The sequence below is a fragment of the Peromyscus eremicus genome, chromosome 5 (assembly GCF_949786415.1).
Source record: "Peromyscus eremicus chromosome 5, PerEre_H2_v1, whole genome shotgun sequence".
NCBI classification, from domain to species: domain Eukaryota; kingdom Metazoa; phylum Chordata; class Mammalia; order Rodentia; family Cricetidae; genus Peromyscus; species Peromyscus eremicus.
The window spans coordinates 1946736-1966606 of record NC_081420.1 but is presented as its reverse complement, the minus strand read 5'-3'; the positions used below and the strand labels follow the sequence as shown (position 1 = coordinate 1966606).

Below are 19871 nucleotides of genomic sequence, written 5' to 3'. Positions count from 1 at the left end.
AATGAGCCATGTTTTATCCATTTACCTATTATAGACACTTAGATTATTTGGGCCAGTTCAGAAATTATGCTGTAATGTTCATATTTTTGACTTTTTTGTAGACATGGCTTGCATTTCTCTTGGGTGAATTTCTGAGAGTAGAATTTCTAGATCATGTGATAAACATCTGTTTTTGCTTCTAAACTTAAATTGGGGTTCATTATCTGCCAGGTCCTGTCTAAAGTGCTCTCATGGCTTTGTATTCTTGCTAGCAGCATCTGAGAGCTCTGGTTGTTGTTGGCCATTGCAAGTGCTTAGCATGATCCATCTTTGAAGTTAACCCTCTAGCCAGTGTGGAATGCTGTCTCATGGTTTCGCTTTGAATTCCTCGGATAGCTAGTGGTGTTAAATATTTTTCATGCACTTTCTGCACATTCTTATGTTTTTATTTGTAGAGCATCTATATTTGGGTTTTTGTTGTTGTTGTTGTTTGTTTGTTTTTGTTTTTGTTTTTACTCTTTTTGGGGCCCGCCAGCCAGCTCCCAAATAAATACACGTATACTTATTCTAACTTATGAATGTCCGCCCTTAGCTTGGATTGTTTCTAGTCAACTTTGCTTAAATTATCCTGTCTACCTTTTGCCTCTGGAATTTTACTTTTTCTATTCTGTATTCCTTTCTTTCCTTCTTACTCCATGGCTGGTTGTATGGCTGGGTGGTTGGTCACTGGTGTCCTCTCTCCTTCTCCTTTTTCTTTTTCCCTGAGACAGAGTTTCTCTGTAGCTTTGGAGCCTGTCCTGGAGCTTGCTCTGTAGACCAGGCTGGCCTCAACCTCACAGAGATCCACCTGCCTCTGTGTCTCAAGTGCTGGGATTAAAGGCGTGTGCCACCACCACCCAGGTGCTTCTGCTTTTCTTTTTTCTTCTTTTTTTTTCTGAGCTGAGGATCGAACCCAGGGTCTTGTGCTTGCTAGGCAAGTGCTCTGCCACTGAGCTAAATCCCCAACCCACTTCTGCTTTTCTTGCTCCTCCTCCTTCTTTTTCTCTTTCTATTCATTCTCTCTGCCTGTCAGCCACGCCTATCCTCTCTCTCTCTCCTACCTAGCTATTGGCCATTCAGCTCTTTATTAGACCAATCAAGTGTTTTAGACAGGCACAGTAACACAGTTTTACAGAGTTAAACAACTGCAGCATAAGAGAATGCACCACATCTTTGCATCATTAAACAAATGTTCCACAATGCTGTATTGTGGAATGTAACACACCTTAGACTAATATCCCACCACAGCATCTGCACAGGTCATTGGAGGTTTTTAGTATGTGTCTTTGATTGTAGATATCATGAAAATTCTCTGTCTAATGCTCTAGACACAGAGTACAAGTACATGCTTCCAAGTCTTCAGGCTGGTCTCTTCATTTATGTGCTAAACCTTTCTTTACCATGTTGGGGTGGGACCCTGCACTTTGTGTATTCTAGACAAGTTCTCTGCAAGTCTTCAGCCCTGCTTATACTCTGCACCACTAACTTTTTGGGAATGATATTTTTGTTCTTTACTAATTCCATTCATGATTGAAATGATATGATATTTTCATATCTTATTTTTTAAAAAAACTGTTCTTCTTGGATCCCAGTTTGTCAAACTGACATGTCAGCCTGGTGTCTGTGTGTAGCTTTGTATTCTTAGTACTTAGAAGTTATATCTCCTTATGTCATAATAATAAAGCCAGTTTCTTAGTTTGGCTGTGGCTTCTGTAATAAATTGACCTCTAAGGTTTGTTCTTCCTCTTGAGTGTTTAGAGTGATATTTCATGTACTTTGTTGTTGAAGTATATTTTCCCCAGTCTCCATGGCTTTATTCTTTGACGTGCAGTAGCAGACAGGATGTCTACATGCTGAGTTCCCTTTGCTTGGTGGTTCATCTACATGTGGCTGAAATCCTCTCTTACTTCAGCAGCTGGAAGTTAACTGACAGCCCCAGCTCTAAGGTCCTGTTGACAGTTGTCTTGTCAAGTTGTGCTTTATTTGTTCAGGATCTTCCTCTCCTCTCTCTGTCTGGCTCCCTGACATGTGGAATTGACTCACTCAGTACATGAACTCCTGAAGTCTCCAGCAGACAGTGATACCTGGGCATTTTCATAGCAACTTCGCCCTGGTAACTATACCTCCGAAGATGCTCGTATCACTAACAACCTCCTCCTCTCACACCTGCATACTTTCTCATTCATGCTTTGGTATTGACACATAGATATGACTCCATGTGCATACCAGTGCTTCTCAAGCATGAACATTATTTTTCTTTTTCTGAATGTGTGTATGTGCACCATGTGCATGCCTTGTACTTGCAGAGGCCAGAAGAGGGTGCCACATCCCCTGGAACTGGAATAGAGATTATTGTGATCTGACATGTGGCTGCTGGGAATCAAACTCAGATACTCTACAAGAATATCCAGTGGTCTTAATAACTGTGACATCTCTCCAGCCCTATTTTTAGTTCTCAGAGAGCAAAAACCCCTCATCTACCAGAGTTGACTGAGGCTGTTAATATTAGAATGATATTTTAAAAACTAGAAACCTACTGTAACTCTTGCACAACTGAAGCAAATAAAATCACAAGTTAAATACACTAGTTTACTAAGTTACTAACATTCAAACCAACTTAAATTTGATGCTGAGATTAAGATTTGCTAAAATGAAATTGCCCTCATAATAGGAGAGTGATGCTGATGGATCCAGAAAGCTATGTATAGAGTTTGTGGATCTGTCTTCCTGTCTGTGAGCATCTGTATGTCTGTGTGTGTGTTCTGAATATCTGTGTGTGACCAAATACCTATCCTACCCTGAACTATGTGATACCACTTCCCTACTACTTTCCTTCAATCTACTAAAAACAACCTTTGCTTCTCAGACATGCTTTGATGTCATTTGGCTTTTATTTTTCTTTTTGTGTGTATAATGTATATGAGTTTGTGAATGTGTGTGTGTGTATGTGTGTGTGTATGTGTGTGTGTGTGTGTGTGTGTGTATGCGTGTGTAGACCAGATGTTGGTATTGGGTGTCTTCCTCTGTTGTTCTTCACACTTTAAAATAATATTTATTTTTTAATTCAAATATAATTAATCATTGACCCTCTTCCCCTTTTTTTTTCCAACCCCTCTTGGAATCATGACTCCTTTTCCTTCAATTATTTTTTGTACATACATACATTCAGTTTGCTCAGTCTGTTTTGTATTATTTATATGTATATGATTTCAGGGCTGACCACTTGGTATTTGTCTTAGTTAGGGTTTCTATTGCTGTGAAGTGACACCATGACCATAGCAGCTCTTACAAAGGAAAGCATTTAATGGGGGGGGGGGGGGCTGGCAGACATGGTGCTAGAGAGGTAGCTGAGAGTTCTACATCTTTTAGGCAACAGGAAGTAAAGTGAGTGTTACCCTGAGTGAAACTTGAGCAAAAGAGACCGCAAAGCCCCCCCCCCCCCAGTGACACACTTCCTTCAAGGCCACACCTACTCCAACAGAGCTATACCTCCTAATAGTGCCACTCCCTTTGGGTGCCGTTTTCTTTCAAACCACCACATTCCACTCCCTGGCCCCCAAAAGCTTGTAACAATATCATAATGCAAAATGCATTTAGTCCAACTTCAAAAGTCTCCATAGTCTATCACAGTCTCAACAGTCTTTAAAAATCCAAAGTTCAAAGACTTTTCTTTGATTCATATGATCTTTTAACTGTAATCCCCTATAAAATCAAAATAAAAAAACAGATCACATACTTCCAACATATAATGGCACATGATATACATTACCATTCCAAAACATAGGGAAGGGAGCATAGTGAGGAAATACTTGACCAAAGCAAGACCAAAAACCAGCTGAGCAAACTCAAAGCCCTGCATCTCCATGTCTGATGTCAAAGCGCTCTTCAGATCTCCAACTCCTCTCAGCTTTGTTGACTGCAACCACCTCTTTCTCTTGGGCTGGTTCACTCCCTGTTAGCAGCTTCCCTCAGCAGGTGTGTCCCATGGCTCTGGAATCTCCAAAATCTTGGGGTCTCCAAGGTAATCCAGGCTTCAGCTTCACATCTTCACACATTGGCCTCTCTAAGCCTCCATTCAGGACACCCCTGCTCAGCAGCTCTCCTTGGTCATGGAGGAAGTTTCCATAGTGCCTTTCTTCTATCCTTAAAACCAGGACCACTTGGCTAAAGCTGCCAAGTTCTACTGTGTAAGCAGTAAGGGTTAGATGCTTTCAAGCACCGGCACATGCAGTCCACAGACAGACTCTGTCTACTGCCTGCTCTTTAAATGAGCTTTGCTGGGTTATGACTGTTGCCTGCAGTGTCTTCCAGGCACAGGTGAGAATTTACAAGGAAGGATCACAAGACCAGAACCTTTGTTCTCTGTTCCTCTACAAAAAATGTTTTCTGATTTCTACCCCTATTTGTCTTTTGTCAGTCTATTTAAAGATTATCATTAAAAAATTAGAATAATCAGGAGACTGAGGTGATAAGAGCAAAAGTTTAAGGTCAGCCTGGACTACGCAGTGAGACCCTGCTCGCCCCCCCCCCAAAAAAAAAAAACAGGAAAAGTATTAAACTTAACATTTGCACGGAAAAGTTTAACACTTTTAGGAATATTTTTGTGGGTTTTTTTTCTTTAGAATTCCAGGTGAGAGCAGAGTTTTCATAAAGAGATGTTTGCTGGGGTTTCATGTTCATGGCACTTAACACCTCACAAAACATTTTCCAGCCCAACCTGAGGACAGATTGAGGTAGAAAAGGAGAGCGACCTCTCCCCACAACTGTAGCTTATCAGAGGACAAACAAGGAACCATATTGCTAGAGCCTATGTGGACGGGACTCAGAGTAATTGTTAAGAATATGGGCAGCATTCACAGCTAAGTCTGCAGGCCTCAGCAGAAAGGCATGTGTGGTGGGAGATGGTGGTGTTTCCTCTGCTAGGCCTGCCTTCTGGGTCCTGCACTCTGCTGTGTGCAGTCCCTGGAAGCATGAGTAGCACAGCCCTGCCAGCCAGTCTGGTTCCATCGCAGTGACACTCCGTCAGCCTCATTAGCACATTTACCAGGCACTAGCTGATTTCCTGAGACATAAGCATCTGGGAGCCAATCACAGAAATGGCAGCAGCCCTTGGGCAGGAAAGAAAAATCAGAAGAGAGCCCTCAGAGTCCGTGTTCCATTAGGAAATCATTCCTCCTAACGGTTTTTAAAAAGGCTAATGGTCCAGGCCATCGACAACAACTGTCATAAGAATTTTTTATTAGCTAAGTAGTCATCTATCTTTTCTGTTTTCTTTCTTTCTTTCTTTCTTTCTTTCTTTCTTTCTTTCTTTCTTTCTTTCTTTCTTTTTTCCTTTCTTTCCTCCTTCCCTCCCTCCCTCTCTTCCTTTTTTTTCTTTTCAGAAAGGCTAAGTTAAGACCGTAGATTGAGATGAACTTGTTTGACTGACTTACCTAATCAGTTGCCTCAGCTTAACACCGTTTTGGCAGGAATGTTACCCCTTGTCCCATGCCAGCCTCTGTCCCCACTTGCAATGCTTTGTGTATAATAAGGGCTCAGAAATGGATGTGTTGAATATAGCCTATGTAATCAGATGAAAGTAACATTTCCTGGCAGAAACATTGAAAACCACTGTAGGTGATTCTATGCAAGTCTCATTGCTTTCCTTGTTGCTGATTTCTCTCAGTAAGTGTTAAAAAAAAAATCAATATGCTATCCACTTCCCCCTAGTAATTATTTTGTTCTTTCCCCTTTTTTTGGTTTTTCAAGACAGGGTTTCTCTGTGTAGCTTTGCTCCTTTCCTGGATCTCGCTCTGTAGACCAGGCTGGCCTCGAACTCACAGAGATCCGCCTGGCTGTGCCTCCTGAGTGCTGGGATTAAAGGCGTGTGCCCCCACCGCCCGGCTAATTTTGTTGTTCTTTTTAAAGATTGTATTTGTAAATTGTTTGAGTGTAGTGCTTCAGACCCTCTGGAGCTAGAGATATAGCTGCTTGTGAGCCCCTGGATGTGGGTGCTGGGAATGGAACTTGGCACCTGCAAGAGCAGTGTGTGGGCTTAGCCACTGAGCCATCTCTCCACCCCCTCACTTTATTTTTATAAATCTAATTCGCCATATTCCAAATTAAATAAATTATTTTTCTAAGATCTTTCTTCCCTTTTTATTTTCAAAAGTAAAAATTGTAAATATTGCCAGGCAGGGAGTGACATGTGCCTTTAATCTCAGCATTCAGGAGTCAGAGGTAGGTGGATCTCCGTGAGTTTGAGGTCTGGTCTACAGACAAGTCCCAGGACAGCCAGGGCTACACAGAGAAACCCTGTCTTGGAAAACACGACAATAACAAAAAGTGTAAATGTTACTTGCTACTCTGGCCTGTCTAATAGACCAGTTCTCTGACATTCTCCTTTTCATGACTGGGAAGTTCTAGGAAAAGGGATTTAAGGAGCCAGATCCTCCCAGACTAAAAGCTAACTCCCCCTCCCCACCCTTTTGATGGCTCAAAGTAAGTAGCACTGTTGAGAATGCTCCCACAGTGTACAAGTGGGGATTACATGTAAGGAGGTAGTAAATTAAAAGGCATTTAGGGATGGTTATCATTAAGTACTTTACCCACAAAAAGAAAATGCAAAGTAGAGAAAGCTTCTTGGTTTAGGAACTGGGAACTCACCCTGGGCTAGTGCATGCACGTGCTTTGAAGATGTAGTGCATAGTAAACATATGCATCGTTCCCAGTAGAATGCTACCCTCAAGCCAGAGTTGTGTTCTGTCACTCGTGTGGCCTCAGATAATGTCATATACTTTTCAGTTCTTTACCTTGTGCTTTGCTGTCACTTGCTCGCCTGCCTCCTAGCACTGTGCTCTGTACACACGGAATATGTAGAAGTTGTGCTTTTCTCTTTGTAGATCACGGTGCTTCTGCCAGCATGTTTTATTCACCCATTCATAAATGTTTGAATGTAAGGCATTAATGTTTGCCTTCTGACCAACCATCTGGAAAGGTGGTCTGTCCACTGATGTCCTTTGTGTTTCCGGGAAGCTAGCTATCTGCATTATAGTTGTGTTTGTCCAGGGAGACCTGGTAGACTAAGAAGCCTGGTGCCACTGTTCCCTTAGGGAAGCTAAGAAGCTGTAAGATAAGGGATGCTTATGATCTACACAGCACCACTCGCTTCAGCAGGTGGCGCCCTTTTACCTTTGAAGGTTATTCTCTCCTGGTCTCCTGTGCCCAGGCCATACCTTGCTGGAGAGAGGCCTTCTGGGGGTAACATTGGCCTGTGAAGCTGTTGTCTGGCCTGGTTAGGGAAGGCTGGTGGGCACTGGCCCACCTGCTGCCAGTGACAGCCCCTGAGCAATAGTGGAGGATTGTCATAGCCATGGCTGTGCCAAAGGTGCCAACAACTCATAAAGTAGGTCATGCAAATGCAGCATCTCAACAGTCGTAACAGAAAGAATGCTGGGGTTGCTGAAGCACCAGAGTATGGAGAAGGATACCATGAGGGGAAGAACAGTGAAAACTGGGAGCCCACATTCTTTTCAATGTTTACATTTTACTTATATATGTTTCTATGATATACATATTTATATAATATAGTTATCATACACTCATAAATGCATGTATTCTTATGCAGCTTGCATTTGTGATGGTGTTCCCAAAGCATTCCTGACATATGAAATAGTTTGGGCAGGAAGCTCTGAAGAAAGAATTGTGGCTAGAATAATAGTTTTGAGGTAGGAAATACATTAGATTTGAGGAGATAAATGTGATCCATTGAATGAGAGCACATACCAACTGGACATTGCTGAGGGCTTCATTCTGTTTGTCTAGCTTGCACCAGAAAGCGTCCAAAGGTACATGAGTGCTTCCAATAGGAAGACTTTGAGTGCCTATTTTAATTTTCAGTGAAAACAACAACAAAAAAATTTTTTTAAGATCTCATTTATGTCTGGTCTTGAACTGGCTTTTGTTTATTTGTTGATTTTGTTTTTTATTGTTGTTTTGTTCTTTAATTTGAGATAAGATCTCTTATAGATCAGGCTGGCCTCAAGGTTGCTATACAGCCAATTATGGCCTTAAATATGTGTCCTGCCTTCACCTCCCAGCAGCTGGCCTTGTAGATGTGCACCACTGTGCCCAGTTTTAGTGGTGCTTAGGATTGGACTGAGGCTTTCTACATGCTAGGCAAGCACCCTGCCAACTGAACAGCAACCTTCAACTAACTCTAAATGTCAGGCATTCTGTGAGCTGCTCAGCTTGTGAAAATAAAGCTGACCTGCTCTTGCCTGTGTAAGAGTAAGGTGGTGTGTGTTGATAGCTACCTTTGAAGTTTCAATGGTTTACCAGGTATGCAGGACTTGACTACCCATATACCTCATTAGTTTACTGTTGCTAATTGGTATGACCAAAAAGTGACTACATAACCTTGATTTTTCTCATTTTTTCCCTTTCATAAAAATGCTCAAATACTGAAGTTTTTCACAAATGTAAGATACAAAATCATAGCCACATTGCCTCCCTCCCCTACTCTCACCCCATGAGCTGACTACTTTGTCATTTTTTGTCTCTCTTCACTAGTAATTACACTACCATCTATCACCTTATGAGAGAGCCTTCAAAACTATTCCGAGGACAGTTTTCAGAGCAGTAAATGAAAACAGTAATTCAGGTAATTGTGTTAGTACTTTCTAGGTTACTCATTTCAGAAGTAAATTTTCATTGTAATATATATAATGTGCTGGGCATCAAACCCAGAGTTTTGTGCATGCTATATGAGTACTCATAACTGAGCTGCATCCATAGCCAAAACCAACTTTTTAAATTGTCTCTTTTGACTTGAAAACTAACCCCTTTCGAGTCCTGTTATTACTGCAAAATCCAGTTATTCTTAAGGAAAATTTCAGTCCTGTTTTGAAGATGAAAATGTTTATTGGATCTTATCATAGCTGCAACCGTGCTTGTGAGACAGATGTCTGATTGTACAACCACCTTGTGAGATTATTGAAATGTGCCCCTAAATATATTCCAACTTGAGAAAATGGTATGGGGTATATGGTATAAAGAACTCTGGTCTCTTTTTGAGGGGGTCATAAGCCCAGGGTTACAGAATCTGTGTAAAAAGGAGGATGAGCTTGGCTGCTCAAGCCTGTGTGAGGGAGCACTATTGCTTCTGGGTGTTTCCACAGCCCCATCTCTGCTGCCTCGATAATGAGTCCAGGCCCGGCTATGAAGTCATCCAGGGTGTGATGGGCTTCTGGCTTCTAGAGGAAATACTTTGGGCTAGTGTAAGTACAGTGTGTTCCCTTTGTTTTGCAGCTGGTTCTGTGTGGGGGTTGGGTGCAAGTGGGTTGAATAAAAAGGAAAATGAAGGCATTCACTGTCTGTTTCATGGAGGACAGCTCACTGAAAGTAAACACCATTTAAATAGTCTCCAAATGGCCCATTCTGTATGAAGTCATGCAGGATGCCCCTTTGGGCTGTCGTTCTCCTTAAAATGGATCACTTTGTTTGTACTGTGTTTTATGCCATTCAACCTTAAACCCCAAATGTGGGCCTCATCAGGTCATGGTTTCAAGTGCACATATGGCAGCCATACCTTCCAACATCCTTGCTTGTGCCTTCAGAAAGTCATCCAGAGTGGTTGGGAGAGGCAGCTATGGAGCAGAGGTTATAGATGATGACAGCACCAGTGACAATGGCAGGGATAAACACTGTGTCCAGCACTGTGCCTCGTGACTCCTGTCTGCATTATCTATTTTATTCCTTACAGGATCTTGTGAGGTAGACACTATAATTGTTCCTTTGGTACACATGAGGAAATTGGTGTATCCAAAGACACTAACATGCTCCAGCTAGCAGGTATAGAGCAGGAACTGGGCCTACCCTCTCCAGAGCCAGCATTGACCCATGGCATTCTGGGGAAAAAAAACAAAAAAAAACAAAAAAACAAAACACCTCTTACTGATTCTGTCTGCAAGGCAGGCTGACTAGAAATGGCAGACTCTGGAATATATGCTCTGCTGTCCACACAGTACTCCCCTGGCTGCAGGTAGACTCTGTAAGATTTACAGTAGACTGACCCAAGAACAACACAGAAGAGGCTTTTCTTCCTGGTGAGAATTCTGTAAATGTCCTCATAGTCCAAACTGAAAGCCCTTTCCAGGGCACAGGAAGTTCTCCACAGTCCAAGGCTGGTGCTAGCATTGCCCAGGATCAGGACAAATGTTCAGGGACAGATGTGCTTGAGAAATGCTCCCTAGAAGCTTGGTGAACCACCCAGGGCCTTTGGAGCTGGATTCCTAAGGGCCAACCAGCTGATGTGCCCTGTGATGCCACTTGAAGCCAAGCAAATGTTTCTGTTTTTAAAGTCTGAGGTATGAAATGGTCTCTTCCAAGGAGGCCATCTGCAGCACTTCAGACAATTGCAAGTACAGACAGACATGTAGGTTCTCTGTTGGCTTTTCAGATTCTGATGTCTTCAAGGTACTTGTTTTCATATGGGACAATGCTCAGTCTGTCCCTAACATTCTGCAAAATAATGAAATAGAAAAGTAACATGGTTTTCAGCACATTAAGAAACAAACAAACACATTCTTTCCATTGTTTAGCATGGTGGCTCCAAATGTCTCTGCTGGGCCTCAGCTCAGGTTTGTCAGAGCTTTCACGATCTCATTCAGAGTCCATATCATTTAAGCTGCTAACTTTTTCTGCATACCTCCAGTCCTCTTACTTCCTACACCTTTATGTCCCATAGTGCCTTCCCTACTTCACCTGGAGTGCTAGGTGAGGTGTCGTATGATTGTCCCTCCAGTTCCTGGTGAACTTAGAAATTGTTTCAGTCCCTGCATCTCCACAAGACTCTAAAACTAGACAAGTCTAGTTCAGTACCCAGTGCTGGCAGAAAGTCTTGAAGGGGATCTTTTTAGGGTACCGCCTACTCCTTATTTCTAGATTGCTCCTTCCCAGTTGACATATTTTATCATTTTAATAGTGTCTCAAGATTGAAAATGTCCCTTTTTCTGGCCATGGTGACTCTCCCTTGGCAATCCCAGCTCTGGTGTAGTGAAAAGAAGGGTTGCCATGGGTTTGAGGCCAGTCAAAAGAAGAAAAAAGGTTTCCTTTTAATGATTTAATTTTAATTGTTTTACATTAAAATACCATATTTAAGAGCCAAATAATTTTTGCTTTTATTATACTCTTTTTCCCAAAGAGCAATCAATCACCAGGTACCCTCAGGTACTCTGGAGCCTGAGGCAGAAAGAGCTGTAGTTCAAGGCCAGCCTAGGCACTTAGTGAGGTTCTGTCTCAAAATAAAAAGTAAAAAAAAAGACTGAGGATATAGCACAGTGTTCAAGCATTACCTATGGGTAAAAATAAATAAAATGAAAATGAAGTAGTTACTTCTGCCTCTCACCATGCTCCTTGGCATCCCCCCTTCCCACATCCCTTGATAAGGTGCTTGATTATTCAGAGCAGGGCCTTCCCAGTGTCCCATCTTCTCCTTGTAGGTCACATGATTTGAGTTGCACAAATACTTGAAGTTTGTGTGTGTGTGTGTGTGTGTGTGTGTGTGAAGGGCCAGAGCCTTGTATAAAAGCTATGGTTGTGTCATTCCTGTGTGTTCATTCTACTTGGAGTTAATAATAGTGCTTTGGTATCTCCCTACTCCACTTTCTTGGATTTCTATATGTTTATCAACCCTAGACTCTTTGGTCTCCTGAAGGGTTCTCTCTGGGCCCTTCCTTAGTCAGCCTCCACAGGTACATGGTTCATGGTTCTGCAGACATCCTTTCTTCTCTCTCGTCTCTTTTTGAAGCACATGTCTGTAGACTGGTAGCTTCCAGAGAATATGGGTGTGTAGGAGGTGGATATTTTTAAGCTCTGTGTGTCTGAAAATGTAGGATCTTGTCTTCATTCTCCTACTTCAGGTTCATAGCACTCTTGATGTGTGTGGGTTATTCTGTGTCTCAGGTATTTTGTGTTGTTTCTATCCAGAGTCCCATGTTCCCTTTTGGGATAATCCCCTGGTTTTTAAGCTGATGGTTTTCTCCTATTTTCTCTGCCGTGGTTTGGGAGACTTCTATTACTTGGTGTTGGGCCTCCTAACAGCACTTTCTTCTCTCTTATTCTTGCTGTTTGTTTTGGCTTGGCTTGGTTTGATTTGACATTTTGCTTGACCCTCTGGTAGATTTTTTACCTCAATATCTCATCTTATCCCTTTATTGAGTCTTTCTTTTCTCCCATAAGGTTTTTTATTTACCCATAATGATGTACTTTCTGAGAACTGTTTTTGTAAGACTGTAATACATCCTCCTGATTCAGACTGTTGGTACCTGGTGGTGTTAGCATATTGAATGTGCTCACTGTCCTCCAGGTGCATTTTCCACCTACCTTGTTCTCTTGGTCTTAAACCCTAGGCTTTCTGCAAGTGCCTTGAAGATCCTTGTTTGTCAAGATTTGGGAGGAGGACTTTAAGGAACAGACTGGCAGTCCTGAGTGCATATGTGAGTCAGCCTTATCAGAGCTGATCACAGGCCTCCAGCATCTGTGTCATCTGGCCTCTGCTCTTGGATTATCAGCTCCTTCAGTCTCCTGCCTTCTGGGCAAAAGCTTAGCTACTAGCTGTCTGGGACCCAAGTAAGAGAAGATGCTTGTGGTCCCAGCATCCTTCATGCCCATACTTACCTAGTCCACCTGCCATTCTCTCCTCTTACTCCCACACCCTTCTAGTATACCCTTTCTGTTCTCTCTAGAAAGTAAGCTACAGTTATTTTCCAGGATCTGTGGAAGATAGACAGATAGTACAGATATACAGGGTAGGGAAGGCTACCCATGGATCTAACCACTGTCAGATGCTTAGCCAGGCTAGCTTAGGTTCATTATGTCCTCCATCCTAGAAACTTTTGCAGCCTACTGGAGGAAAATAAAAAGTGGGCCTTACCATTCTCTGCTGCCCACAGGATGTGGGTCTATGCCGTCATTTGCCAATTTTATCAGTCTTTAAGAAGCTTCCTGTATTTTGTAGCTATTCTGTCTTATTTTCTTCATTCGTATTGTTTCTGCCTTGAAATAAGTAAATAAAACCAGCTTTTATCTGCATACAATAGAGTATACGTACTTGTTATCCTAGCACTTGGTAGGAGGATTGGGAGATCAAAGCCAACCTCATCTACATATCTACATACTGAATTCAGTGCCAACCTGAGTTGCATGATACTCTCTGTCAAAAACAAAATAGTGTTTAATAGTGTTGGGGCGGGTGTGTGTGTGCATGTAGAAGCAGTCTCCATTCATGGTTCCATTTTCTCCTGGAAGCCTCTGTATGGCTGCTCTTTTGCTGATCCCAAGGTTCTTATATAGCCCAGGCTGGTCTGAACTCAGTATGTAGCCAAGGACAAGCTTGAATTTCTGATCTCCCTGCCTCTACCTCCTGAGTGCTGATATTATAGGGTATATGCATATGAGGCAAGTACTCTAACAACTGATCTACATCCCTAGCTGCTGTGGTTTGGATTCTTTTTTAAAGCAAAGCCCCAGTTACCCATATTAAATTCTCAGAAGAATACTGTAGGTAGTGACTAGCTCTAGCCCTTGGATTTAGATTTGGGATTTTTTTTCTTTTTAAGTCAAAGCTTTTCAAAAACAATCATATAAATATATAAATCATATAAAGGGCTAGAGAGATGATTCAGTGCTTAAGAGCACCTGCTGCTCTTGCATAGGACCTGGGTTGGATTCCCAGCACCAACACGGTGGCTCTCAACCATCTGTAATTCCAGTTTCAAGGGATCTGATATCTTCTTCTGATCTCTATTGTAACTAGATATACACACATAAACTAAATACATCTTTAAAAAATTGTGTGTGTGGTGTATATGTGGTGTGTGTGTGTATGTGTGTATATATGTATGTGTGAGTTGGTGGAAGTTTTTGTCCTGCCAGCAGCTCCCAAATAAACACATAGAAGCTTAATATTAATTATAAATGCTCAGCCAATAGCTCAGACTTATTACTAGCTAACTCTTACATTTTCAGTTAACCCATATTTTTATCTACACTTTGCCACGTGGCTTGGTACCTTTTCTCAATACGGCATATCCATCTTGCTTCTCTCAGCATCGCTTGATACTCTTCAGACTCTGTCCTTCTTCCCCCCAGTATTATTAGTTTGGTTCTCCCACATAACCTTATTCTATTGAGCTGTTAGCCAGTCAGCTTCTTTATTAAGCCAATCACAGTGATATATATATATATATATATGTATATATATATATATGTGTGTGTGTGTATATATATACATATATATATAATTCACAGAGTATAAAGCAATATTCCACATGTGTATGTGGGGGGGGATCCCTAACTCCTGAGAGGAAGTCTCATGTATCCCAGGCTATTTTCAGACTTGCTAAGCTTGCTGTGTAGCCGAGTATTACTCACTACCATGCCTGACTCTGTGAAATATCAGTTTATAGCAGACACTTCTATAAGAATGTCATGCTAAATCTGATGCTGTGTCCAAATTTCAGAAACAGGAAGTTTACTTCTTCATTTTTGAAGTGAGAGAGACCTAGGATTATAAATGATTTATCATTTATTTGAGAAAAGCCTTCTTTAATGTCTGGACCAACTAGAGAATACATTCTGAGCTGGGGTGGGAGTGCTTGGTGCCACAAACTTTCTACTTCAGCTTTGCATGTGCTCAGGGATGAGAGGGTGATCAACTAAATACTTAGAAGGATGAAAGTAAGACCCACAGTTCCACAGCTAATTGGTTGTAAAGTCAGGGCTAAAACCTAGGCACTTCCTTTCCATAATTTCAGTTTCCTGCTGTATCCATCTTAGAGTGACTTCAATTGAATTTAGACAAAATAGTTGGATTACAGCACAGAAATGATCCTTATTTATTCATTTTTTCATCAAATATCAGCTATGTTTCCTTTTTCATGCCAGGCATGGAGGAAGGAAAGGATGTGTTCCTGTACCTTCTGTGTTTTCAGCTAAGTGGCCACCTTAGCACCACCCTTTAGAGTTAGTCTTGCCGATTGCTTCACATTGATCTCTGGAAGAGACCCAGACCTCCTGGCTGCCTTCAAACTAGCATCTCTCCTGCACTTTCTCTGAGGCCTGCAGTCGTGCCCCTTCAGGTGGCATGGCTTGCCTCAAGGATGAGCTGTTGCCAGTTTGACTCTGCAAGTGACTGAGCGAAGAACTAGAGTTGAGTAAGGTCCAGAGCCACACAGTGCCTCATGACAATTGCTCTCTGTTTATAGGGTGCATGAGCTGGTACTACTACGTGACCATGCCAATGCCAGCCTCCACCTTCACAATTGCAGTGGGATACTGGACAGAAATGAAGCCCAAGACATCCCCATCAGATGATCTTGTGACAGAACGCCCCCTCCCACTTTCGAAAGCTGACTTCAGGTTTGTGTTTGGGAGTTTGCTGATTTCACTCTGGGAATGTGAGTCATTCTTTCTTGTTGAGAAAATGAGCCAGAATGGACCTAATCAAAGTTTGGAAAGGTCTACTGGAAAATAGAGAGTTGGCTTTGTTGTTCATGAAGAAAGAGAAGAAAGCAAGTAGATGTGAAATCCTCTGTGATATCAGGAGAAGAATTTCTACATGTTTGTTCAAATTAAAAAGCTGCAGATTGAAGACTTTCCCTCTTACCATTTAGATGTCAGTCTTACTGCCTGGTCAAAAATGGCTTAATAAAGCAAAGGTGTGCAGTGAAAGGAAGGGTGCAGTGAAAGGAAGGTGTGCAGTGAAAGGAAGGATGCAGTGAAAGGAAGATGTGCAGTGAAAGGAAGGGTACAGTGAAAGGAAGGTGTGCAGTGAGAGGAAGGTGTGCAGTGAAAGGAAGGATGCAGTGAAAGGAAGGGTGCTGTGAAAGGAAGGGTACAGTGAAAGGAAGGATGCAGTGAAAGGAAGGATGCAGTGAAAGGAAGTGTGCAGTGAAAGGAAGTGTGCAGTGAAAGGAAGGTGTGCAGTGAAAGGAAGGGTACAGTGAAAGGAAGGTGTGCAATGAAAGGAAGGTGTGCAGTAAAAGGAAGTGTGCAGTAAAAGGAAGAGTGCAGTGAAAGGAAGGGTACAGTGAAAGGAAGGGTGCAGTGAAAGGAAGAGTGCAATGAAAGGAAGGTGTGCAGTGAGAGGAAGGTGTGCAGTGAGAGGAAGGATGCAGTGAAAGGAAGGGTGCAGTGAAAGGAAGGATACAGTGAAAGGAAGGTGTGCAGTGAAAGGAAGGATGCAGTGAAAGGAAGGTGTGCAGTGAGAGGAAGGATGCAGTGAAAGGAAGGTGTACAGTGAAAGGAAGGGTGCAGTGAAAGGAAGGGTGCAGTGAAAGGAAGGTGTGCAGTGAAAGGAAGGGTGCAGTGAAAGGAAGGGTACAGTGAAAGGAAGGGTACAGTGAAAGGAAGGGTGCAGTGAAAGGAAGGGTGCAGTGAAAGGAAGGTGTGCAGTGAAAGGAAGGGTGCAGTGAAAGGAAGGGTACAGTGAAAGGAAGGTGTGCAGTGAAAGGAAGGGTACAGTGAAAGGAAGGGTGCAGTGAAAGGAAGGGTGCAGTGAAAGGAAGGGTGCAGTGAAAGGAAGTGTGCAGTGAAAAGAAGTGTGCAGTGAAAGGAAGTGTGCAGTGGAATGAAAGTGGGCAGTGAAAGGATTCCTCTAGTTGACCCTGTGGAGGGCGCTGACTGTTTTGGTCCTGTGATGCCTGTGGGTGGTATATTGTGGGGCAGCCTCTTCAGTGGTGCTCACTGGCCTCCAGAAGCATTGGTCACAAGGAAACTCATAGTCATTGGATTAAGAGATTCCTGCTGAGCCAAGGCCTTGTTAACTTTTTTATTGTTTTTTTTTTAAAGATTTATTGATTTATTTTATGTATATGAGTTCTCTATCTGCATGTGCAACCTTATGCCAGAGAGGACATCAGATCCCACTATAGATGGCTGTGAGCCAAGTGGTTGCTGGAAATTAAACTCAGGACTTCTGGAAGAGCGGCCAGCACTCTTAGTCATTGAGACATCAGTCCAGCCTCCTGTTTTTGTTTTTGGTTTTTTTTTTTTTAATGCAGGAAAAAAATCAACTTCAGGTTTTTAGAAACTGATACAAGCTATTGAATAGAGACAATCCAGAATAATTGTGCAGATGCTTATTTCAACTCTGAAATAAAAGTGAGGGTGACAGGGTGCAGCTTTGTTGGTGGAGTCCTTATCAGGCATGAAGTCCTGGCCTCCACTTTCAGCACCACATAAACTGGGTGTGGTGGCCCATACATGTAATCCTAGCATTTAGGGGGTAGAGGCAAGTTAATGTCATCCTTGGATACATGGCAAGTTCAAGGCCAGCCCTGTATGAGACCCTGTCTCAAACAAAACAGAAAAAGAAACCAACTAAGACGTTTTGGGTGCATTTCTTTTGTGCTGGTCTCTCTCTGCTATGTTCCTTGTATTATCACCACACTGGCTATGGTGGTGTCCTTAGGAGCTGACACCAGGTGGTTCCTCTTCTAACAAGCACATCTTACTGCCTACATGATGCCTTTTTGGCAGCATAGAACTATTTTCTACTTTTTGCCCAATAATATGTCAGTTTTGGAGTGTCTGTCCTAATGGCTCTACTTTATATAGCTCAGGAAAGATTATTAGATTTTACTTGCATTCTCTCAAGGGAAGAAGGAATTGTGGACAGAGTGGCATACACTGCTCTCATGTGGGAATATTTAGTTGCAAGTAAGACTCTCTAGTGTTCCCTTCCCTTGCTCTAGAACCACACAACAGACTTCATTTTGTAATTGTAAATAGCCCAAATTTCTGAGTGAAGAAGACAAGTGCCCTAGAGAGTAACTTTGACTTGGTAATGAGCAAGAAATGCATCTTCTTGTGGTAAAGCACTGGTGTGTGCTGCAGGGTTTGTGACTGTAGCATGTCCTAGCTGATCCTGAACCCACACAGAAGCCATTGGCTATCTGTGTAGTCTGTAAGATGTGCTGTCTTTGTTACTCTCAGTTATATGTGAGGATAAAGAGACTCGGACAATAATTTGTTTATTTTCCTACCTACTGAGGAATAGTACCTGTATTCATTAATTTCAGGTCTAATCTCTAGAGAGGTGACTTAGAATCTTTTCTAGAGACGTTTAAAACCTTAATGTAACAACTGAGCCACCTCAGAAGGTATCTTGAAGCCATCTTCTCACCTGGAGTCACCACCACGACTTAGCTATTGATACTAACTGGAGAGCATCTTTAGAAAAACAAGTTGAGAGGTAGGAGACAGTTCAGTGTAAAGGCTCTTGCTGTCAAACCTGATGGCCTGAGTTCAATCCCTAGAACGCAAATATTGTAAAGAGAGAGCCAACTCTTAAAAGTTATTCTCTGACCTCTGCATGAGCCTCTTGTTGTCATATATACAAAATAAGTGTAATTTTTGAAAAAGAAAGAAAACACAAATTAAGGTTCCCTTGAGCCCGAAAATGCTGTCCTGACCTTACTGCCTGGATATGGCACTGTGGCAGACCCACACTTTTTTTTTTTTTTTTTGTAAAATGAAGACTTTGTTCATGAATTCTCAATGGTGAAGAAGTTCTCTGTTGTTAACCTGTAGTTTCAGAGCTTGTTGATTGTTAGGAGATGAAGGCCAAGAGATGAGGTTGAGTTGGAGCCTCCTGCTCAGAGTAACTGGAATCCCTTTTCATTTGTCTCTACCATTGTGAACAGAAGAGAGCACATCCAGGTCAGAGGGGGAACTGGGAAAAAGAAAGCTGCAGAAGCCCCTATTGGGACCTGGGGAAGGTAAATCCTATTCTTCTTTTGCCCTTGTGTGTTTGGGACCAGTTGAAGAGCGTACACAAGGAAATGAAGGCAAAGATTTGGTCACTGACAAATTGGGCTGAGAGAGTACATGGATGCCAGGTTTTCTAACACTTCCATGTCAGTTACCAACCAGGTTGACTGCTACACTGATGCTCAAGGTAACATAGGCCAGACAGCAGACCCCAGAAGATACTCACTGGACAAGGCCAGCCAATCAGGGAAGCTAGGGGAGTTGTTGCTTTGTTGGAAAACTCCCAGGAGTTTTGCGCTGTGTTGTTTTGTGCAAGGGTTGAAGTAGGGTAGTGTTGTGAATGAACTCCACACTCCTGTCCATGACCCACCGTGCACAGTTTCCTTTTGTTTATCTATATGCTTGTCCATCAGAAATATACAGCTAATAAAACCATAACTTGGATTTTTCAATTCTGTCATGCCATCGTGCCTCATATGACCATCTCTGGTAGTTAGAGTGGTTCTGTTTATCCACTACATGCCTGAATTCATGGGTTGAACAGCTAGCTCTGTTGTGCCATCATACCACGATGGTGTTTCTGGCCATGCTTACATCTGATGAGGCCTGCCTTCCCAGCCCTCCTTCCCACCAATTTCATTCATGTCAATCTAATGTTTACAGGAGCCTTATATATCATGGCTTTCGTTTGCGTAAATGTTCATCTGGGTCTAGAAATTTAGCTGAAAGGTTGGTTACTGAACTTTAGATCACTGTTCACAGGAGCTAAATTATGGTGGGGTGGGGAGCACTCTTCCAGTCTACTTGGGATGAACATTTTAATAAACACATAGGCTAAAGACAGTCATATAAACAGTCCAACATGCATTGATTTTATTTGGTTCTAGCCACAGGAGAGTCTTGTTTTGTGTTTAACCTCTCAGGCCTTCATCTTGAGTCATACAGCTTAAGCTTGGCATGGAAGCTTGGATAACCTCCAGTAGAACACAACAAAAGTGATTAAAGGCATTGAAAAACTGGCACCATGTTAACGACACTGAGATGACTCATTCTGCAGAAAAGAAGACAGGGTGGGGAAAGCCTGTCTTGAGAATTATAAA

General features: G+C 42.3%; 1 protein-coding gene across 1 annotated transcript in view; it reads left to right on the top strand.

Moving 5' to 3' along the window:
• Window positions 1-19871, top strand: part of Aopep (aminopeptidase O (putative)) — a 304401-nt gene that overhangs the window by 55992 nt on the left and 228538 nt on the right. Inside the window, exon 4 of the mRNA XM_059262759.1 lies at window positions 15264-15417. Coding sequence (XP_059118742.1) covers window positions 15264-15417 — 154 coding nt within the window. The remainder of the gene's footprint in view (window positions 1-15263; window positions 15418-19871) is intronic.